The 22,461-nt window shown below is 32.5% G+C and overlaps 1 protein-coding gene across 2 annotated transcripts in view; it reads right to left on the bottom strand.

The window, feature by feature from the left end:
- Nucleotides 1-551: 551 nt before the first annotated feature.
- LOC145279990 (tRNA-splicing endonuclease subunit Sen2-like) overlaps nucleotides 552-22,461 on the bottom strand; it is a 133,884-nt gene continuing 111,974 nt past the window's right edge. For both annotated transcript variants that reach the window (XM_080131592.1, XM_080131593.1), the window contains exons 6-10: nucleotides 17,826-17,879; nucleotides 13,423-13,561; nucleotides 7,251-7,414; nucleotides 2,631-2,717; nucleotides 552-715 (exon numbers count right to left, since the gene is read on the bottom strand). In XM_080131592.1, the coding sequence (XP_079987718.1) occupies nucleotides 638-715; nucleotides 2,631-2,717; nucleotides 7,251-7,414; nucleotides 13,423-13,561; nucleotides 17,826-17,879 (522 nt within the window). In that variant the 3' untranslated portion in view covers nucleotides 552-637. The remainder of the gene's footprint in view (nucleotides 716-2,630; nucleotides 2,718-7,250; nucleotides 7,415-13,422; nucleotides 13,562-17,825; nucleotides 17,880-22,461) is intronic.

The following is a 22,461-nucleotide window of genomic DNA, read 5'->3' as shown; positions in this document are numbered from 1 at the left end:
GCGGCACACTTATCCGATACGCCTATGACCACCCTGCATACTGAGAGTAGAAAAAACAAAGTACTTGGTAAAAGAAAGAAAAAACTGCCAGCCGCTTGTTTGCATGACCAAGCCAGTGCATAACTATTATTTGTAAAGTTGAAAGCAATAATTATTCTATGTTATGAACAACCAATTAAGTTTTGACTTCTTTTTTTCCTTGGTTGAAAACGCAGTTGTTGAATGGAATATATTCCTCAGATCTCCCAGATGACAGTTTGGAAGCTGATTCAAATGTGGAAACAGAGAGCGTATGACGGCAATGGAGACAAATTTGATCACTAGTCGAAAACACGGGTGACGCTACAGGTATCGGCTACAGCTGCATCTCAACCCCAAGCCTGTGCATCTGAGCTGCCCTGTAGGGGTTACAATATATATATATATATATATATATATATATATGTCTTTCATGCATCAAACAATAATTAAACATAATTAAAGTAGTGAACTCTATACCCGATAGCTAAAAATATTAGAAAAAATTTTATATAAAAACTTCAACTAGATAAAAATGTTCATGTTTAAATTTTTATTAACAATATATATATTTAAATGGCAAATTTATTTTAAAAATTTACTTTTGTTGTTTGTTTTTTCATGGAAATTCCTCAGGAAAGTGATCACTTTTTTTTTCTCTATCTTGAGAAGGCACCCATCGAGATATCATCATCTCCTGAAAAATTAAAGCAAAAATAAAAAAAATTATTATTAGAATTCTTTCTTTGAATTTTTTGTTTGACTAAGAAATATTTCAAAATATATTCTATATATTAATAAGAGAGCGTGCGTGTTATTTATTTTGTATGTCACGCTAACATCCAAGTGAATGTCGTTTAATTGTCATGGACTTCCATTTCTTGTAATAACTAATTTTACCAAGAATTCTTCATAAGTTTTGGTTTTGATTATCACTGAAAGAACTCAAGGTATATATATATATATATATATATATATATATATATATATATATATATATATATATATATATATATATATTTTTGTATAGATTTAAAGGTTAAAAACTTCAAAGACTATATATATATATATATATATATATATATATATTTCATAAGTTTTGTATCAATTCAAGCTGATGCACCCAAGTCATATGGACATATTTGTTTTTATTTTTGGAATCGCAACTTTATAACTTAAAAAAAATCAAAAGAACATTAACTCTATAATAATGTACATGAAATCTGCAAGAATTAAAATATCATATTTAAGCATGCTTTATGACCAGGTTACACGGAGCATCCCTGCTAGCTTAGATAAATGCTTCTACAGTTTTAACAAAAGAGCTACAATGATTTCAGAGCATCTCCATTTACGCTGAACATCTACAGTTGCATATGAATGAGTTCCCTGTGGAATTTCCACAGGCCTCGCTAGTTCTCATTAATTTTTCTTGTTTTTTTTTAATTGCTTTACCTAGTATATTGAGTTTTCTATCATCTTGATAGGTCTTAATATATATATATATATATATATATATATAAAGATAATATTTATGTCTATAATATTTAATTATATAGATTTCATTTTGCCTCTATTATCCGAGACTTCACATTTTTTCTGATTTACACGAGACCTTAATTATTTCTTGAATTTTACCCTATATTATTAACTCTTACTGCAAGGTTTTTTTTATATGATTTAAAATCTGAACAGCTTTGTTAATATTTAAAAAAAATTTTTTCACTTAGTTTTTACTGTTCCCGTCTATTGAACTCGACAGTCTAATATCTGCATCATGTTTGAACTTTTTGAAATCCTTTTAAAATCTTTTTGATATGTTATGCACAAAGTGTTAATACACATTTTTTCCTTGAGGATTTCCTTATTTAAGAACCCGGATTTGGATGACTTTTTTGGATTATGTCTTCGGTGCATTTTCAGACTCATTACAGACATTGAGTTTTTTTTTTTCTGGATTTTTTAAATTTATTTTTTACAAGGGAGTCACCAATTATCAAGGCCTGAAGGATACGGGTTAATGAATGAAAAATTATTACATAACATTTAAAAGGTAAGAATATTGGAATGCAAAAAAAAAAAAAAAAAATAAGGAAATGGTGGAGATTGAAACCGCAACACTGGTGTTAGTAATTAGTCACACTATCCACTGCACGAACGGGACAACCGGTTTAAAATGCTTGCGAAATAACTAAATAAATAGAGGTCAATGTATGCATGTGCAGAACGACGCCATTGTGTAGCCTCGCCAAGTTGTCATTTTTTCAAAGTTTGAACCCCTTTTTGACCTCCTTAATTATTTTAACCAGGTAAATACCTCTAATAAAATTCTGCATCAAAAATGCAATCTTGTGAGCTACTGCACGCCGTCCAGTGACGATCCATCTGGGAGGAGATACAATTTGAAAAACTGAGACAGACACACACACACACACATAGTGAGATTTATATAATAGATTTCGCCTATAGATGTGGCCTTAATAAGCCCTATATAACTAAAGTGGACCTGAGAGTAGTGGTTGCTAAGTGGCCACTATCAGCTGAAGCTCCCAAATTGGAGCTTCATCACTGGAACTGATTTTATTAGGAACGAAAAACAGGATGTAACTTACTTGAATAGTAAATGAAGAGATACAGTTTGGCGAGTGAAAATCTTCTGGCTGAAGGTCAGGTTTTATCACATAACAAAACAATAACTGCTGCAAAAGAGAAATAAAAAGAAAAAAAAAAAGAAAAATAATGATAGTAAAGCAATACTTGCATATTTAAAGAACTCACTTAGGTGCATCTTCAAAATAAGAACAAAAATCGAAAGTCGCAAAATTGAATTTCTGTAAAAAAACGTTATCTACTTTTTATTTATTTATTTTTTACTCATGCAGAGTAAGTATCGTGCTATTTTTTAATATTTTCGAATTACCTTCAAATTTCGCTTATTGTTGAGTGAAAGTACAGAATAGTTACAAAACAACCTCCCCTCCCCATGTTAAGAATAGTGAAGCAGCACTTTATTTCTCATTTAAAAGTCATATGACTCGAATATATTATGTGATTTTCAGTTTTAATAATTTTTATGCATGTCACAGGTAGGATTTTCTTTTTTTTTTTTTTCGTATGTGTACTATACTGCACAAGTACCTTATTTCTAATATAAAGATGAAATACTTGATTTTACATAAGTTTTTCATATGAGTACTATACTGTACAAGTACCTAATTATATTATATTATTATATTAATTATAGTTATAATAAAAGAATAATGTTATTATTCCAGCATGGTACGTTCTCTGCAGACGTACCATTGATTTTTATGACAATTTCAATAAAAAGTAATGTTATCTACTTAATTGTCGTGTCAAAATTAGTCACGTATTACTGCATTATTAAATAAAACATGTACTCCCCTGATCCATTGATCTCCGCCATTATTATTTTGAAATTGTAAAAAGACAGACAGCAGTTACCTCCCCTGCTATCACCTAACTATTCTGTGTGTTAATAGCAATTTTTCTTCAAAAATTAATAATTAATTTTCTACTTAATCATTATTTAGAATTTTTAGATATGTTACTAATTTCGACTTGACAAATAGATATCATTGATTTCAATTGAAATCCAATATTTTCATTTTTCGTTATTCTGAAGAAGTGGATTTATAATCATACTAGCAGACACATCCAGCATTGTCTGAAAATGAACGAGGACATAGGTACTACTGCTCCTTATTTTTTAATTATTTATAATTTTCAAGTTATTGCTATCTTAATAATTATAAAATTCCGTGGACCATCCAGGCGTTGTTGCTTGCTTGCTTGCTTGAACCTTGTCTTTGATGCTCAGGTGATTCCAGCTTTTAAAACAGGGATGACAGGTGAATGAATTATCTCTATAATAATAAATATGTAATCTACATGCATTAAAATACCATATTTAAGCATATCTAATGACCAGGCAACAGCGGGGTGGCCTACTGGTATATAATAATCTATATATGTATAAAAGTGAAATTGTCTGTCTGTGTACATTTCTCGACCAAACTACTCTGTCAATTTTCAGTCTACAGACTCAAAATTTAACATAAGGGGTATTGAGATCCGGGAAAATCTTTTTAATCAGTTTTCGGACAGAAATTTGGCTGTTAAGGGGTCAAAGTTCAATGATTTGACAGTTGAAAACTCTACCAAAATCCTCCGCCAATTTTGGTTTTAAACATTTGAAATTTTAGATGCAGGATACTTGGACATTGATCAAACTTTTTAATTTGATTTGAGCCCAAAACAATAAATGTTAAGGGGTCAAAATTGAGGTCAACGTTAAAAAAATTTGACCTTTGCGATCTCTAGCAAACTATTCAGCTAATTTTGGGTCTAAACATTTGAAATTTTATATAACGGGTATTCAGACATATGGCAATCAGTTTTTGGGCGAAAATTTGGCTGTCAAGATGTCAAAGTTAAAAGAGTTGACTTTTGCAGACTCTACCAAACTCCTCCGCCAATTTTAGATCTAAACACTCGATATTTTAGATGAGTCAAACGTTTTAATATATATATATATATATATATATATATATATATATATATATATATACATAAAGTTATGAACAGTAACTAGGGCCCGAGCAAAGCCAGGCTGAACTACTAGTAATAAATAAAGTAAAAGATTTTCTTTGATATTTATGAATATTCAGTATGAACACGTGTCCCATGATATTATCATAAAAACCCGTATTACAAAATAGGGAAAAGTTGTGCCTGATCTTTCTATAAATATAGTTTTATAGGATGTGTGTTAGCAAAAATAATGTTAAAAAGGGAATTTTTCCATGTAAGACTAGATCAAGTGAGAAAAAGGAATTTTCTGTTAGTAGTTAAACTAATGTGTACAGAAAGTGAAGTCAAGGGAGGAAGTATATCACAAAAAAGTGAAATTGATTCTCTTTTTTGGATATTTGATGTTGACATAAATTGGTGTGTGTTTTTGAAGTGAGGTTGGTTAGGATAACATACATAACAATAATTGAATTAATTCAAAAACGTATCGCAAACACAGAAACAAATAACATCTAAATAAATCGCGATATATCCAAACAGTCGGTGTGATGGATCAGCAGATAAAGAGGTCAGGCTCATTACCGTGGGGTCTGATTTCGAATCTCGCTAGATTCAGGCACTCTGATGAGTCGTAGATAACGAAACACGTGTCAGTGGATAATTATATTTTAAAAACAATATATGCACACACACACACACATATATATATATATATATACAAATTTTTTTGAATTTTATGGCCATCATTATTTTATGCAGTTTTATAGAATGCTAAAACCAGCAAATTTTTTTGAATTTTATGGCCATCATTATTTTATGCAGTTTTATACAATGCTAAAACCAGCAAATTTTTTTGAATTTTATGGCCATCATTATTTTATGCAGTTTTATACAATGCTAAAACCAGCAAATTTTTTTGAATTTTATGGCCATCATTATTTTATGCAGTTTTATACAATGCTAAAACCAGCAAATTTTTTTGAATTTTATGGCCATCATTATTTTATGCAGTTTTATACAATGCTAAAACCAGCAAATTTTTTTGAATTTTATGGCCATCATTATTTTATGCAGTTTTATACAATGCTAAAACCAGCAAATTGTTTTTAATTTTATGGCTATCATTATTTTATGCAGTTTTATACAATGCTAAAACCAGCAAATTTTTAGCTTTGCTATGTGCTAACATATTTCTTTCCTCTGAACAGACGAATTTTGCATTCTTTGAAACTCCACGGAATAAGGATATATTATCTTTGTTGGAGGTATTCTGTCGAAAAATAAATTTTACATGTAAATTTTAATTTATGGTTTTTATTTACGTTTCTTATATATAAGTTTATATATAAGTTTAGTGGTTAAAGTTAAATTCTAAAAATCAAAATATAAACACATATTCGAGTTAAGAATTTATTGTTTGACAAAAGGAAGTTATGTTAATTTCCTTAATCCATAGATTTTCAATAATGGCTTATATCATCAGAGGAAATGAAATGCGGTTAACAAAATGTTCAGCTGTAAATAGACACTCATATATATATATATATATATATATATATATATATATATATATATATATATATATATATATATACATACGAGGGTTATTTAAAAAGTAAAGCCTTCAATTTTTAAAAAAAATGTTGAAGTAGTACCATTAAAACGATTGAACATTTGTGCCCAGGAATTCTTTATATATATATATATATATATATATATATGGCAAAGAAGAGGTCAGTTTATATGTTATGGAAATTATAATAAAAGAAATAATAATCTCGACCTTTCTCCACATACACAAACATGATGTAAGTTATGATGGGCTGAAAGAGTGAGGGGAAAGCTGAAAGATTGAGGAGAGAATAAAAACCAAAGCTCCACTGGGAGACTGCAGACAAGAGTGAAACCTTAGGGAGGTTTATTGCCAGCAAAAAATATATGGTAAACAGAGGTTACAATAATGCAACATAATTTGCAACAGTTATTGAAAGAGGCAGAAAATATTGTAAATCTAGGAAGACATGTTATCACTCAGACTCCAGGGAATACCATTTGTTATTACTAATCATTGATAATGATTTGTGTGAAAAATTTGAGTAAATAATAATAATAACTAGCAGAACCCGTAGAAATTCCACGGCAGTTGAAATTTTTTTTAAATACATTAAAAATTAAAATGAATAAAAAATAAAATTTAAAAAATGACAAATTTAAAATTTTTTTCATCAAATTCTTTTTTAACATTTTAAATCTAAAAAGAATTGATTTAAAAAATTTAGATTTTTTTTTCAATGTAAATTCAACACACAACACATTGTTTTTTTCTGAATAATTTTTAATATAAATTAGAAAGGAACAGATACCAATTCACTTGTACCTTTTTTTTTAAATTTTAAAACGAAATTATAATAAAAAAAACTCCTCTCAACATGCCTTCTTTTTTAAATTATAAAATAAAATAACCAATTTGAAACCGTAAACAGACAGCCATGTTTTTTTTTTTTTTGTTCTGATAATTTTGTGATAAGAAATAGTTTTAATGATTTGTAACTGATAAAGAGCGATTATAAAGGGAGGTAATTTGTTTCTCATTCATTAATGTTTGCAATGATGACGTTTTTTTTCGACGTCGGACAAGTAAATTAATATTTAGGTGAAAATAATATTTAAATACTTACTTTAGCAACATGTTCATTCATCCTGTCAAGACCAGAAACAGAAACCCAATCATGTTTTTTAGCCGTTAAATAATCAGGATCCCTATTCAGAAAGGAACTTTCCACCATTTCAACTTTGACAGAATATGTTGCATGATAAAAGGAATTGCCTTCTTTGTAAAGAACTGAAATTAAGGGGGAAAAAAAATTTAAATTTGAATGTAACAAGAAAAATAAAATATAAAATTCAAATCAAATTCATTTTTATATATTTGCAATATATTGACAATGCAAACTGGTCTTGTGCCAAACTTATGGCGGAAAATAAGAAATGAAAATTGGAAAGAGCTGTCAAGCAGGGTCACATGTCAAATGTGATATGTGCGGGAAACTTAAATCATACTAGCAGGACTTGTTAACCGAAGTTGCCCGGTGGAGGAATTTCTGCAATCCAATTATTATATATGGAGATAGGGAACTAGCAAAAAGCTACCTGCCTTTTGGCCAGCAACCAACCTGTGGAAGAGGATATATAGTTAAAAAAAAACAAACATGTTTTTACTCAAAGAATTCAATGGGTATCAAATGTGATATGTGCAGGAAACTTAAATTATACTAACAGGACTTGTTAACCGAAGTTGCCTGGTGGAAGCAAGCCCCCCTCCCCCAAATTAAAGTACAGTTGTTTTTGTTGCCTAACTTCCAACCTCCTCATGTTAAGAATGGTTTTCAAAATAGATAACCCCAACCTCCTCATGTTAAAAACGGCTATCAGAATAGACACGCCATTTTTTGAGGTGGCGCTGTCAAAATATTTGTCCCAAATTTAACCTTGATAATCATTGCCAGGATACCCACTCACAAATACTATAAACCAACAAAAAAATTGGGGGATGGCAGTGTCGGTTGGATAGAATACGATTTGTTCCTTGTGCGTGCGTACAAATCTGGCAGTCACTGATTTAAAGTTCATAATACAGGCCTTTATATTGTGAAAACTACTAGTATCTGCCAAATATAAATAAGATTTTCTTAATCAGCATAGTTAAAAACCTTTAAAGTCGTCATTTTAAAGAAAAGTGTGGAGGTGGAGCTAAGATAAAAATTTACCTATAAAAAAAAACGTAAACACAGGTAATGTATGTGCAGTGTTGATAATGAGTCCCGAAAATAAAAGTAAACAAAATGCTGCACAGAAAGTATAATTGGTCTAAAATCAAACATATAACAAGTGATCTCATAGGCAAATTAATTTAATTTAAAACCTACCTGCATAAAATATTGGGGGCGTCAACCTAATTCTAAGCGGTTATTGAATTATAAAAACAAAATACGGACAAGGAAAGTAATATGAATGAAATTTAGCTAATTGTAGGAAAATATGTGAATAATTTAAAGTGCTTACATTAAAAGTAAATGAAAAAAAAAAAGTAAAGAATGGATATTAAAAAACGACCCATTATAAAACAAAGTAAAAGAAAACCAAAACAGCATCATTTAAGGTTCGCTAAGCAGCTGCGATATTGAAAAATAAACAATAGTACCCGTACATATTGTTTTTTCAGGGTTTATTTTTTTTGAGGAGGGAGGATAGCGGTGTGTTGTTAATGTATGCATAGGTAGTGTGAGGTTATCAGTATTTAATTTTCTATTTATGAGCAGTTGTATGTTTGTATTTGGTTTATTTCTTTTAAAATGATTGCCTCTTGTAGAGAGCGCTGCCATATTTGAAAAGTTCTGGAGCGTTTGTTTATGTATTAAGATGTATATTCCAAAATAATCAAATTGTCAGCTCTCAGCCAATGAGAATGGGTGGAATTTGAGAAGTGAAAATCTATTATTTTTTAATTGGGAAATAGAAAGATGAGTTTATGATCCTGTTACAAAGGGTGCAAGCACAATATCTGTAGAATATGTATATTTCCTCCCAGTGTTGGCTGGGAGTGGTAGGAGGACTTAATATTTAGGAGGAAAAATAGGAACCACTTCCTGTAAAGATGGTGGGATTGTAATGGTGCTGCTCCTAGGACAAAATGTAGGATTTTATTATAACGACTTGTCTAAATGTGTCTAAAATGTCATTCTAAAGTTATATAAGAAAGTGGCTAATATTCTAGACATAATAAATTTGTATGTGGCATCTGCTGTTGCAAACCTAGTGTACTTTGGTCCATAGAGGAACTTCTGCAATCCAATTATTATATATGGAGATAGGGAACTAGCAAAAAGCTACCTGCCTTTTGGCCAGCAATCAACCAGTGGAAGAGGATATATAGTTAAAAAAAACAACATGTTTTTACTCAAAGAATTCAATGTTGGGAATAATGGGTATTGGGATTTAGCAACAAATTTTTAATATTTTTACATACGCATTAAAAATAAGGTATTTAATTACCTAATTTTAAAGAAGTTATTTAATTTTCATGTAATATATCTAAAGAAATTAAATGCTTAAAATATAAATTAAAAAAAAATTTGATGGAACATAGTTAATTAATAATATCAACAAAAGTATTGCATTTTTACCTAAATGCGAGTTGGGAATAATTTTCCCTTTAACCAATCTGGTACCTCCCACATGGAGCGGTATATATATTGTTTTTTTTTTTAATATAATTATCCACTGACATGTGTTTCGTCGTCTACGACTCATCAGAGTGGCTGAAGATTCAGTCACTCTAATGAGTCATATACGGCGAAACGTATCAGTGGATAATTATATTTAAAAAAAAAACAATATATATATATATATATATATATATATATACATATATACTGAAATGCTGTAAGATTGCAGGTTGTATAATATTTAAACAAGTCCAAATAAAAATTAGCATCGATAAAGAAAGCTCAATATGCAAGATAGAGCAATAATATAAATGGAAATTTTCAGTTAAATTATGGAGAATTACAACAAAATTTATTGTTTGACAAAGGAGAAATGTTGTTAGCAAAATAGATGTGGGTAATTATAAATTTTGCTTATTAGCACATAAATTAAAAATTAAAATTGAGGAGATAAAATAAAAAAGGATACCAAAAGTTGAAATAAGGAATTACCTTCCAGCCTGGAATATCCTATTATAAAAATCTAATTCATTCTGGAATATACCATTGTTCATTAGATTTAATAAATGTTCCTGTAGTTTCATTATTTCAACTTTGGGTATCCTTATTACACTATCAGCTCTATTTTAATTTTCAATTTATGTGCTGTAACGGTTTCGTGTCTAGCCCAGGGGTTTGACGTGTATTGGGATCCCGGATGGAAATCCTGTGTGTCGATAGCCCGGGATTAGGAATTTCAAAGTGAAATTCTCCTTCCAAACGCAAGTTGTAAGATAAAAAAAAAAATATGCAGTTTGCCGGTTGTAACGATATCACAACCAAATGGCACTTGCCAAGGTTCGAACCAGCATTATCATCATGAAACACCTTAATGACATTCACGGTTAATAATTAGAATAAGGCAATAAGAACGACGATGACACAATCGAGTATGAACATACTAAAAATACATTAATTTATTTACATGAGTGTAATACAGGTGAATGCAAAAAAAAAATAAAACAATAATAATGCAAATGGGGGTGCAGACAACATTACGGGTTGAGATGAGGGGGGGGGGGTGATAATAAAGTTTGTTCATGGGGATGTATTGCCTCTTTCCCCCTCCTTTTCTTTTTTTTTTTGAATCAAAAAAATGGAGCGGGTTGGGCGGATTGGAGTGAATGAAAATTGATAAATACTTAGCTTCTTGATAATTGTCCGGTCCTGACGAGCGTCGTTAACACAAATGTTTTTTCTCTTCTTCGTCACCGTTCTCTTTTTTTTTTTCCCCTTTTTCTTTTAACATTATTCCTGACGCGTGATTTTTAGCATAGGATTCTCCATTGGAGGGATATTCATCTCCAACAATAACATTCGGCCAAGGTATATCCAAGCTTTGAGTTCGTTTCCCTTTTCGGTCCGATGGCGATCCGCTGATCCGAGTTGAATGGACTATATTTCATCTATGCGTCTTTCTACGCTGGTGTTAACCCTATTTTCTTCGGGGCACTGATTTTTAACCAGTGTTCTCCTGGCTGTTTGCAGCCCAACTGAATTTCCCTCTCAAGTTTTTTATTTCCACGTGTTCCCTTCTGAGATGGGTGGGTTGGGGTTTCTGTCTGGTTTACATCCGTTATGTTCATTGCCTTTTCAAAAGGCGATGGGGATAGGGCGGGGGATCTTGTCTCTGTGACTTCCTTTGCGTGGGTGGATCAAGGGAGGTTGGGGATGGGGGGGGTCTGCTTCACTAATACATACATTTATCATGACATGAAATGAAGAAGGGGGGGGGGTGTAGTTTTTCCTTATAACAGTCCTAATAAGCAAAACTTATAATTACCTACATCCATTTTGCTAACAACTTTACGTCTGATGAGATAAGCCATTCATTGAAAATCCATGGATTAAGGAAAAAACTTTAATAATTATCTGTACTCCTTTGTCAAACAATACATTTTGTTGTAATAATACATAATTTAACTCAGAATTTATTCCAGTGGCATGTAGAAATTCAAGATGACTAGAAACAATGCAAAGATAAATGGGGAGCACATACGACACCTGCTATTCCCAAATGGTCACCCACCTGGTACTAGCTAGGCTCATCGTTGCTTAACTTTGGTGATCTGACGAAAACTGGTGTGTCAATACAATTATGCCGTATAATGATTGACATTATATTTTAGTTGACCTTATAGATAAAAATCAGGTTAAATGGGGAGGTTAAAGTACGAAACTCATTCCGCTTACTGATGAGACAATCACCAAAGTGTCCACAAATATCATCGTACAAGGCCCTGTAGCACAGTGGTTAGAGTGCTTGAAAAATCAATTGTAAAGGTGATATTGTTCTGAAGGTTCAATTCTCAGAGTGAGTGATTGAAAAATACAATTAGGACGTCTATCCAGCCATGGCTGCCAGAATGAGAGTATGCTACCTCCGTGAAGTAAATAAAGGGTTTCGTTTGAAATCTCAAACAGATTCCAGAGTTCGACAAGATACGGAGTTTACATCGACTGTAATATTGTGAAATTTACACTCAAGATGAGAACAGTAGTCCAAAGAATCCAAATAATGCAAATAACCAATTCTCATCTAAAATATTCAGATATGTAATTCCATTTAGGATATAGGCAACCGGGTTTGTTTTACTGTACACATAGATTCGAAAAAGTTGTCAAAAAAATGATAAATAAATGTTATCAAAGGCAAGATAAGTTACTTTTCTACCTAACTGGATAATTTTTTAGTGTTTTAATTTAATGTAAGATGTTTAATCGGTTCGAAAAACACAGTGTTTTCCGATGTATTTGAAAAATACAAATGGCGGCTATAAATTATACAAAATACTGTTAGGGACTCACTTAATATATGTCACTGTGACATAAGCTGACATATATTCGTTGGGTTTTTAATAGTATTTTGTATAGTTTTTAGTTTTAACTCATTTTCTCAAACTTAACGTGTTCAACACAGAGTCCGCCGCCATTTGTATTTTTCAAATACATTGGTAAACGCTGTGTGTTTTTCGAGCCAAATAAACATTTTACATTGAATAAAAACACTAAAAAATTATCCAGTTTGGCAGAAAGTAACTTATCTTGCCTTTGATAACATTTATTTGTTATATATTTGTTTTTTTGACAACTTTTTCGAATCTATGTGTATAGTAAAACAAACACTGACAACCTTCTCGTGATCCCTCCCGTAAGTACCTGATGTTTTTCTAGAAAAAATTCTGACTAGAAAAATATCGTAGAAACCAATGCTAACAGTAGAATCTTTGAATTCATATGATATGATGATGATTGAACACTGATAGAAAATACTGTTGGACATTAATGCTTGAAATCTGACATTGGCCAAAGTTTATTTGTACCAAATATGGTTGGTTTGCAGAAACGATTGCGAATTTTATTAATAATTCCATAGACCGCATTTGAGAAGAGAAGGAAGTCATCCTGTATATGACTATTAGTAACAAATATCGATTGGTTAAGATCTAGGGAGAACTTTCATGGAGAGTTTTTCGAGAACTATTGATTTGTGAAGATGAAGTAGTCTAATAATTCCAATAAAAAAAATAATACTATGTAATTTATACGCATCTAGCTAGTTCAAAGAAATAAAAATATTGCATACTTAAGTCAGCTCCAAACTTTAATCCGGGCTTTGGTACCCATCCACAACTTCTGTAATAATGATAGGCAACGTACATGGGCACAAATGTCTTTCGTCTTTCAGAAAACGTTTTCCACATTTCCAAGAGGCTCATTGGGTTCTGAAATGTACAAATTCTGAAATCAGAAAACTTTTTTTTTTTTAAACATTTTTTTTGTTTAAAAAAGAAAAAAAAAAAAAGAAAAAAAAAAAAAAGAAAAAAGAATTTGCTGCTATATTGGGTGGTTTTATAGTTGAAAAAAAAAATGTATATTAGGCACGATGCGAATGGAAATCCTACAATACCATTAAAAATGGGCAAAAGTTATAGCCTGTTGGCTTTCGAATGAGTATTTTATGTCAGACTTTCAGAGTAAATGTGGTATTGTGGTGATTGCATTAAATACTAATCCCTGTTAATTCCTAACTATGCTTCGAATAGATACCATAATACTTAGTTCGCTGCAACAAAGGTCCATAAAAAATTTCAGCCAAATCGAACCAGTAGCATTTGAGAAAAACTGGATCGACAGACAAACAGACAGACTAAGAGAAATATAATATAGACTTGCACTAAAACCAAAATAGTAACAAAATGTAACATATTTCGATGAAACATTTTATCTTTCTATCTATCTTTCAATCTTTTCTCTCTTCATCTTTCTCTTCCACCCACATTGCCTAAGTTTTATTTGATTTTTTTCAGGCTGTCTCTAGAGCGCTACCATCCAAATAAAACTAAAAACACCTCCGGAGCACTATTAAAACGACCCTTTCCGAGTTTCTTGCCCACCTCCCTCCACCCCTTTGAAGAAAAATGATGTTGATGTCTTTTTTTTTAAATGGAAATTGCTTGGGACAAGGCGTAAAGCCACTTGATGTAAGGAGCTAACAAGAATGAAAGATGATTATTGCAAAGACAGGAGATGCCTATTGACCTTAGTCTTGAAAAAAAAATCAAGGCTGTACATAGAAGGAAAACAGTGAGCAGGAAGAGAGTTCCAAAAGCACGTAGTTCTCGGAAAAAAGCTACTGGAATAAGAAACTGTCACAATGAGGTATTAAAACAACAAATTAATGGAGACCACTAGACCAATGAGTCAAACGAGCTTGAACAATAATAAATCAGACAATTCTGAAGAACACTTGCCATAATAGTATTTGTAGAAAAGATTTAAACTAGCAGTTTTACTAGGAATATTATGCCTTTGAAAAAGAGGCTGCAGTGAAGAAAAAGGATACGACGGCCAATCAAATTACAGATACGTTTCTGCACTTTATCAAGAACCTTCAAATGGGACACAAATTCACCAGCCCAAATACGACAACAATACCCTAAACATGGTCTGATATGGGATTTGTAGAGTCTGTTTCTTGAAGAATAAATCAGCATTTTCAATCCCAAATTACTGCATACGATTGAAAATCCCTGACCCCCCCCTCTCTCCCAAAACGTCAAATAACTTTCAAAGAATAAATAATCTTTTAAAAATTTTTAGATATTATTCATCCAGGACAATGCTGATCAAGAATAATCTAACTTTGTGTGTCTGTGTGTGCGTTTTCTTGTAGTTTTGAATTTTTAGCTAACAACTTCCTCAAAACCTTTGGCCTTGAAGGAGGGGGAGACTAAAACTTGCTGTTATCGTTTCAAATGATCTGAAATAACAGCAAGGGGAGACTTGATTCAAAATATTTCTCATATGTTATATCTCCCTTCTTTGGTTTTCAGACAAAGTAAATTTCAAAGTGTATTAGGATTATTTGATATTGGAGATATTCATAATCGTACCCTATTTCCAAAAGAATGGGGAAATATAACATATGAGAAATATTTGGAATCAAGTCTTCCCTTGCTGTTATTTCAGATCATTTGAAACCATAGGAGCAAGTTTTAGTCTCCCCTCCACACCATCAAGGCCAGAGGTTTTGGAGAAATATATATATATATCGAATCGTTCGACTGGTATTAATCGTGACACCCTGCACTGAAGATTCCCGAAAGGATGAAACACTAGTGTCTGTAGGTATTTAATTATAATAGTAAAAAATAATTATGACAGCCCCTTTAAGAAATTCGTTTTTTATCGTTGAGCACTTTCAGTTGAATTAAAAGTCGGTCAACTTAGCTCTTATGCATAGATCATCGTATAACGATTAGATCACTCTCTGACTGACGTAAATGAACATTTAAAAAATTAAAATGGTTAAAATTCGACGTTATTTCACGCGGTTAATTGTAGCCGAATGGATTAGGTCTTCGCTAACCGGGCCAGTGATGTCTCGTGATGCGGGGTTCGAATCGTTCGACTGGTATTAATCGTGACACCCTGCACTGAAGATTCCCGAAAGGATGAAACACCAGTGTCTGTAGGTATTTAATTATAATAGTAAAAAATTATATATATATATATATATATATATATATATATATATATATATATACTAGCAGGCCAGCTGGCATTGCCCGGTCGTAAAATATGCTTAAATATGATATTTTAATTAATGCTGATTCTGTATTTATTATTATATTATTTTATACTGAACCCAATAATAATTTAAAAAGTTAAAAAAAAAATACTTGTGTGACACCACCGAGAATCAAAACCAAAACATTTAGCTTATAATTTACTTTTTCCTTTGACGTTAATGCCCGAGTTATGGAGACATGTTTGCTGCAAGGCTAAAAATTAAAACATGAATCAATAGCTATTACGTTACGCATGCATATTCGTAATGCTGTCGTTCGACCTTCACCTGGCCAATTCCATTTAAAAAATTTTCACACTTCTTCACAAATTTTCCCCAGCTAAAACCCAAATATAAAGTTTCACATGGGTTCGAATACCCTATTTATTAAGTTTCATGTTTATTGACCAAAAACTGATAGAGGAGTTTGGTAGGAAAAAATTTTCAAACAAATATATATACGCACACATAAATATATATAGAAAGAGGTTTGTGTTTAGTATAACCTTTTTATGCAAATATTAAGTATAAATCATGTAGAATATCTGCCTGAATATAATTACACGTAATAGTTAACTAAAGATGATCATCCCATAAGAAAATCGAAAAAACTAATAGGAAATTAATTAAAATGAATGTTTAAAAGAATATGCAAATTAGCTAGATCTTTTGCTAGTGAATGCAATTCTACAACCCATATATAACAAAGTTTTATTTTCTTTTTAAATAAATAGAAAAAAGGGTTTTTAATATGAATATCAATATTAGAAGTATAGATATGGATATATCTATACTCCTATAATTTATATGTATATATATATATATATATATATATATATATATATATATATGGATATATCTATACTCGTAGCCAAATTGAATATTGAAATGCTAATATCTTTGGTTTGGCACTGTTTTACAGTTTGTTACTGTGCAGAGGGGGACAATTTTTGTTTACTAAAAGATTTGTTCATTTTTTCATCTCATAGTTTAGGACGCGATATTTTTTTTTTTTAAATCAAAACATTAAAAAATTAAAAGTTAAAAAACAAAACATTAAAATTAAACAAAAAATTAAAATTAAAAAACAAAACATTAAAAATGCGACAACTTCTTTTTCTTTTAATTAAGAAGTAAATGTTATGGCAAGATTTTTTAAAAATAGTCTTTAACCTAAAAAAAATACGAAGGATGAAACTTTTAAAGATGCGACAAGATTTTTTTTTTTTTAATTAAGAAGTAAATGCTATGGTAAGATTTTTTAAAAATAGTCTTTAACCTTAAAAAAATACAAAGGATGAAACTTTTAAAGACGTGACAACATTATTATTTTTTTTAATTAAAAATTAAACGGTCTGGTAAGATTTTTTTAAAAATAGTCTTTAACCTAAAAAAAATACGAAGGATGAAACTTTTAAAGATGCGACAAGATTTTTTTTTTTTAATTAAAAAGTAAACGTTATGGTAAGATTTTTTAAACATAGTCTTTAACCTTAAAAAATATGAAGGATGAAACTTTTGAAGATGCGACAACATTTTTTTTTTTTACTCTAACAATGAAAATGCGATGATAGTTGTGGAGGAATTGTAAACAAAATTGATGTAGTTTTTATGCAACTATTAAGAGAAAACCAATGAACCAACGATATTTTTATTAGATGAAAACATTTAAAAAAAAAGTTGCAGCAATTTTTTTTTCGTTGCGGCAATTTTTTTTTTATTAAAATAGCAAAAAAAAAAAATGTTATTCTGAAACCAAAGTCAATAAAAAAAAAAACTTGTTAGTTTACATTCAAAAAGGGGGCACTTTTTAACATTATCTGTCCACTTGCTAGCATCACTGAGGTGCCAAATCTACAGTTGGTCCTAAACAGCAAAAAAGAGTACCACTGAAAGATGTTTTATTTAATACTTACACCTACACTATCTTTTACCAGCAAGCAACCAAGACCATATGATAAGAAAAATGCCTGAAAAAAAAAAAAAGAAAAAAAAAGAAATATTATCCGAAGCAAAATCAAATTTTAACAACTTTTCATAAATATGTAAAAGATATTCGAGATTGTTATTAATTGATTAAATCATTTTACAATTTTTTAATGATTTTTATTCACATTTACACACATGGCATAATCACAACACACCGGTTCTCATTAGATCACCAAAGTTAAGCAACAATGATCCTGGCCAGTATCAGATAGGTGACCATTTGGAAATACTAGGTGCTGTATGTATTTAGATATGCAAGCATGCACAATTCATCAGGGAGCACAACACCTCTGCCTTACACAGTTCCAGGTAACCCCTGGGCAAGGTGTAGCATTTCTTAGCCTCTTTCTGATATTCTGAAAGATTACCATAGATGTTAGAAATTTCAGAAGCAAGGGCGATAACCGTGTGATTTAGAATCACGCGATTATTTCGACCAATGGTATTGCGTGGTTCAGTTGCTGCGGAGGATGCAGAAGTGGCGGGAATTTTATGTTTCAAAAAACAGATTTCAACTTGACGTCGAAGAAAGCCGACGCGCGTAATCTCGCTCCGTGCCTAATGAACATTTATTTCTCCGCTCATTTAAATGCGGATACTAGCCAGAGGCTAAAATGTTCTACGGAATAATTACTTCATTATCATTGCCCGCAAGGGGGCATATTATTTTATGAACATCGATCGCAATGTGCGTTGTTCGTATTCAACAACTGGAAGGATTTCGAGAACCCTCAACCAATTCTACGAGCGGCCGATTCTACCAGCATCTTCAACAAGAAGAAAACTACCTTCGCCTTTCTAGGAAAGAACTACCCGCCATTTGGCAGAAGCTAAAGAGTGCACTCTTTTGCAATATGGACTCCTTTTCTACCCTTTTGTAAATAAAATTATTCTTGGATTTAAGGTGAGCCTTGTTGCTTTTCTGTGTCTCTTTCATTCTGTCATAGGCAAAAACGAGTAAGAGAATTTCTTACATAGAAGCAGTAGATTAATTTCCTTAGCCTGATGTATAGCTAATACATCTAGGAAAGAGGAGCTTTCCTGAAAAACCAAACCAGATAGAGGGAGCCCACTGGCCCTGTACGAAAATCTTCTAAAAATGGTGTCACCAACAAAACACCCGCTTCCGATGTGTTATGAGTCAGCATGGAATAGTAAGGTCCAGAAAACTGTCATGAGAATGCTCCTGTCAATGTGTAATCTGGTCTAACTAATATATATTAGGATCCTACGCTATAAGTTAGCTAGTGTGAATTTTGGCAAGGATCATATTAGTACATGTCAGGATAATCTGACGGCAAATGGAAATGTACTCACAGGCAGGTGAAGTGATTGAAGTGGAGGCTAAAGGTCAACTCCCTCTGCTAGAAATGCAGGTGTCGAACGATATGATGAGAGATAACATTACGTGTTTGAGAGAACACATAATTTTTTTTTTTTTTTTTTTTTTTTTACATGGAAGTCACCAGTTATCAAGGCCCGGAGGCCACGTGGGGATAAGGGTTATTGCATGTACAGTAATCAATGGGACAATATCGTAGTAATCGTTAGTAATTGAGATGTGATAAAGTGTCTTACTTAAGGGGGCGGTTTATCAGGAATTTGTTTATGTTAGACTTGAGGACATCCAAGTTGTAGTCAGGTGGGAAACAGGCAAACGAAAGAGTTCCACAGGAGTGCACTTCTAAGAAAGAAGCTTTGTTCATGGAATCTACATTTTGATTTAGGTACAGATAAACAGTGGGGAAAATTACTGACAGTGGTTTCAGCTAGACGGGTGTTTTTCATGAAAGATTGGCGAGGTGGAACCAGAGATTGGAGCTCAGATGAGCACTTCCCAGTTTGTGTAATGTGGCCTTTGCAAATGGACAAAGAAATAAAGCATTTATTACTGTTATTCTCACGTCTCGACACCACTTTAAAAGTCTCTCGCTGTCACATGTCCATCTAACCTGGTGGTGTTTCTCTTTCTTCCGACCACACGCTGGCCACAGCAAGCCCATTCTCGCCTTCACTTTACACATCCATCTCCTTCGGCATCGACTTTTTTTCTTTATTTTTGACCACGTGGTATGCATTTCTTTTTCTTTTCCTTCAGATGCAAGTTCAAGCACTCTTGCCAATTTGCATACGCGTTCAAACGCTGCTCCTGCTGCTAAGACAATTGCTTGCTATCCATCATTCGCTGCTGCTGCTGCTGATATTTTCATAAGCACTCTGTTATATTTGTAGTCAGTCTCTTTCGGGAAGCGGTTCAAAAATATAATGATCAGAGCTGAGTGCTACCGACATCTCTTCTGTCTGCATCTCTCAATTCCCAATTTAGAAAAATAAGCTAAGTAGAAATTAATTTTAACTAGGTAGTTTGTCTTTCCATGAGCAAACTTTCTCTTTAAGTAAAACTTTGGAAATCTCAGCAATTCTATATTGTGTTTGATGCACAAGTTTTTTTCTTTAAACACTACTTACCAAGCCCTGAAGGCCACTCAAGGATAAGGGTTAATAAGTGGTCACCGAGACAATAGCGTAGTGATCAGTAGTGGCGGAAATTAGGTAGAATTTGAGTATTTAAGGGAATGGATCAACAAACACTTGTTTAAATTGGACTTGAAAATGACCGTGTTATAGTCAGTTGGAAAGCAAGCCAACGGAACAGAATTTCACAGGCAGGCAGTTGTAGGAAAAAAGCTTTGTTCATGGAATTTGTGTTCAGATTTAGATACAGATAGAGTGGGTAAAACATATATAGTGGTTGTAGCTAGTCGAGTGTTTTTAGTGAAAGTTTGGCAAAAATGAACCATAGCTTGGAGCTCAGTTGCCATGAAAATAACAATAGAGGTGACAGGCTCGCAATATCTCTTCTGTGGGAAAAAGATTGAAGGTAGAATAAAAGGGCATTATGTACTAAGTTTCAAAGTCAGTTTTGAACTCTGTCGAGGCAGGATAGGGTACCCAAGCATCTCCTGCCCAGATATGACAACAGTATTCCATTTTAGGATGTACCTGGCTCTTATACAGGTAGAGGATTGCGTTGGGAGAGAAATAACTTCTGGAGCGATAGGAAGATGCAACCATTTTTCTAGCAACATTGGAAACATTTGACGTAAGTTTTCCATTACAGGTCAAGATTGAAGGCTTGTCAAAGCATGGAGCTTCTTTGAGACGAAAGCCATTCATATTAATTGGGACCAAGTGAGGATAAGAGTATCATGAAAAAGTAAAAGCTCTATTATTTTTAATTCATCATGTATGAGTATATAATGTCGGTGTCAAATACTTAACGCGGAAACATTTCCAAGTGTTTTTTAATCTTTTTCTTGTTATTATTTTTACTTTCAGATCATTATTATCCAACAAATTATGTAAATTTTTGTTGGTTAAATTTCAATGTACGCAAGATATCATTTTATTGCCCACAGTCTTAAATATGAAATCGGTCAAATGTCCCCCATCATCGCTAAGACACGATTTTGGATGTTCACAAATGTTTTCAGTATCTTGATGGATCATTCCTAGAGAAATATCAGCATTTCCCCACGAATAGTTCGTTTTAATACTTCGAGAGATCGAGGATGGTGGTTGAATGCTGTTGACTTCAAAGACTTTCAAGAAAAATATTGGAGGAGTTAAAATTAACCAGGTCAGAGAAGAGACACTCAGAGAGATCTTGGTTGTTGTTGACCTTTGAGGCGTTGCCATAAACTGTAGTTTCATCTGCATATATGTCGACGAATGAACTTAGAATGTGATTTGGGTGATCATTGATAAAGATAAGAAATGGCTCAGGTATACCGACATTGATACTTTGAGCTTCAGACTTCTGCTCATCGATGAATATTTGTATAAACTTATCAGAGAGAAAAGATGGTGGAGAAGGCATTTCCATATATTGCACAGCTGAAAATCTTGTGAAGTAGACCTCTGTGACCATATGTGTGGCCCCCGACAGACCATCGACCCCCCCCCCAATGTCATGTGCTGTGTTTTTTTTGTTCAACTATTCTTCTATTTGCCGGATCGTCATTTTCTCGCTGGTGACTATCAATGGGACCACACGTGGGTCCACAAAATAAAAGAACAGAGTAAAATAAACAGCAAAAAAAAATGCCAAAACTTCAAACATATTTGACAGCTGAACCTGAGAGTGTGTGTGTGTGTCTCCTCCGCGTTTCGTCAAGGCTAGGTTTGTCTGTCAGTCGTCAACTCATTTCAATCTGTTTTGCTGTCAGCTCTAAAAACTATCCATCCATTATCCAACACTGCCTGCTATCAGCTCCCATCCGTCACAAACGGCAGCTCGGTGTCAACTCATTATTTTGGCGTCGCTATCTGAAGTCCCCTAACCCTGGCTACCCGGAAGCTGCTCTTCTCTCCCTAAGCATCTCGTTGATACCCTTGTCAAGTGTCGTTGGTTTTTTTTGCTATCTGTTCTGTAGGCTTCTATTGTCATTGTCAAATCTAAAAGGCTTAATCTAAAAATACCTACAGATTTATTGTTTGCTACTTCCTATTTCATTGTACATTTGTATGACACTTCCTATTTATTGCCCCCCCCCCACCTCA

This window comes from Euprymna scolopes, chromosome 7, assembly GCF_053919585.1.
Source record: "Euprymna scolopes isolate OS-2025 chromosome 7, ASM5391958v1, whole genome shotgun sequence".
In the NCBI taxonomy this organism is placed as follows: domain Eukaryota; kingdom Metazoa; phylum Mollusca; class Cephalopoda; order Sepiida; family Sepiolidae; genus Euprymna; species Euprymna scolopes.
Note: the sequence above shows the minus strand (reverse complement) of the source record. Positions and strands in the feature narration are given on the sequence as shown.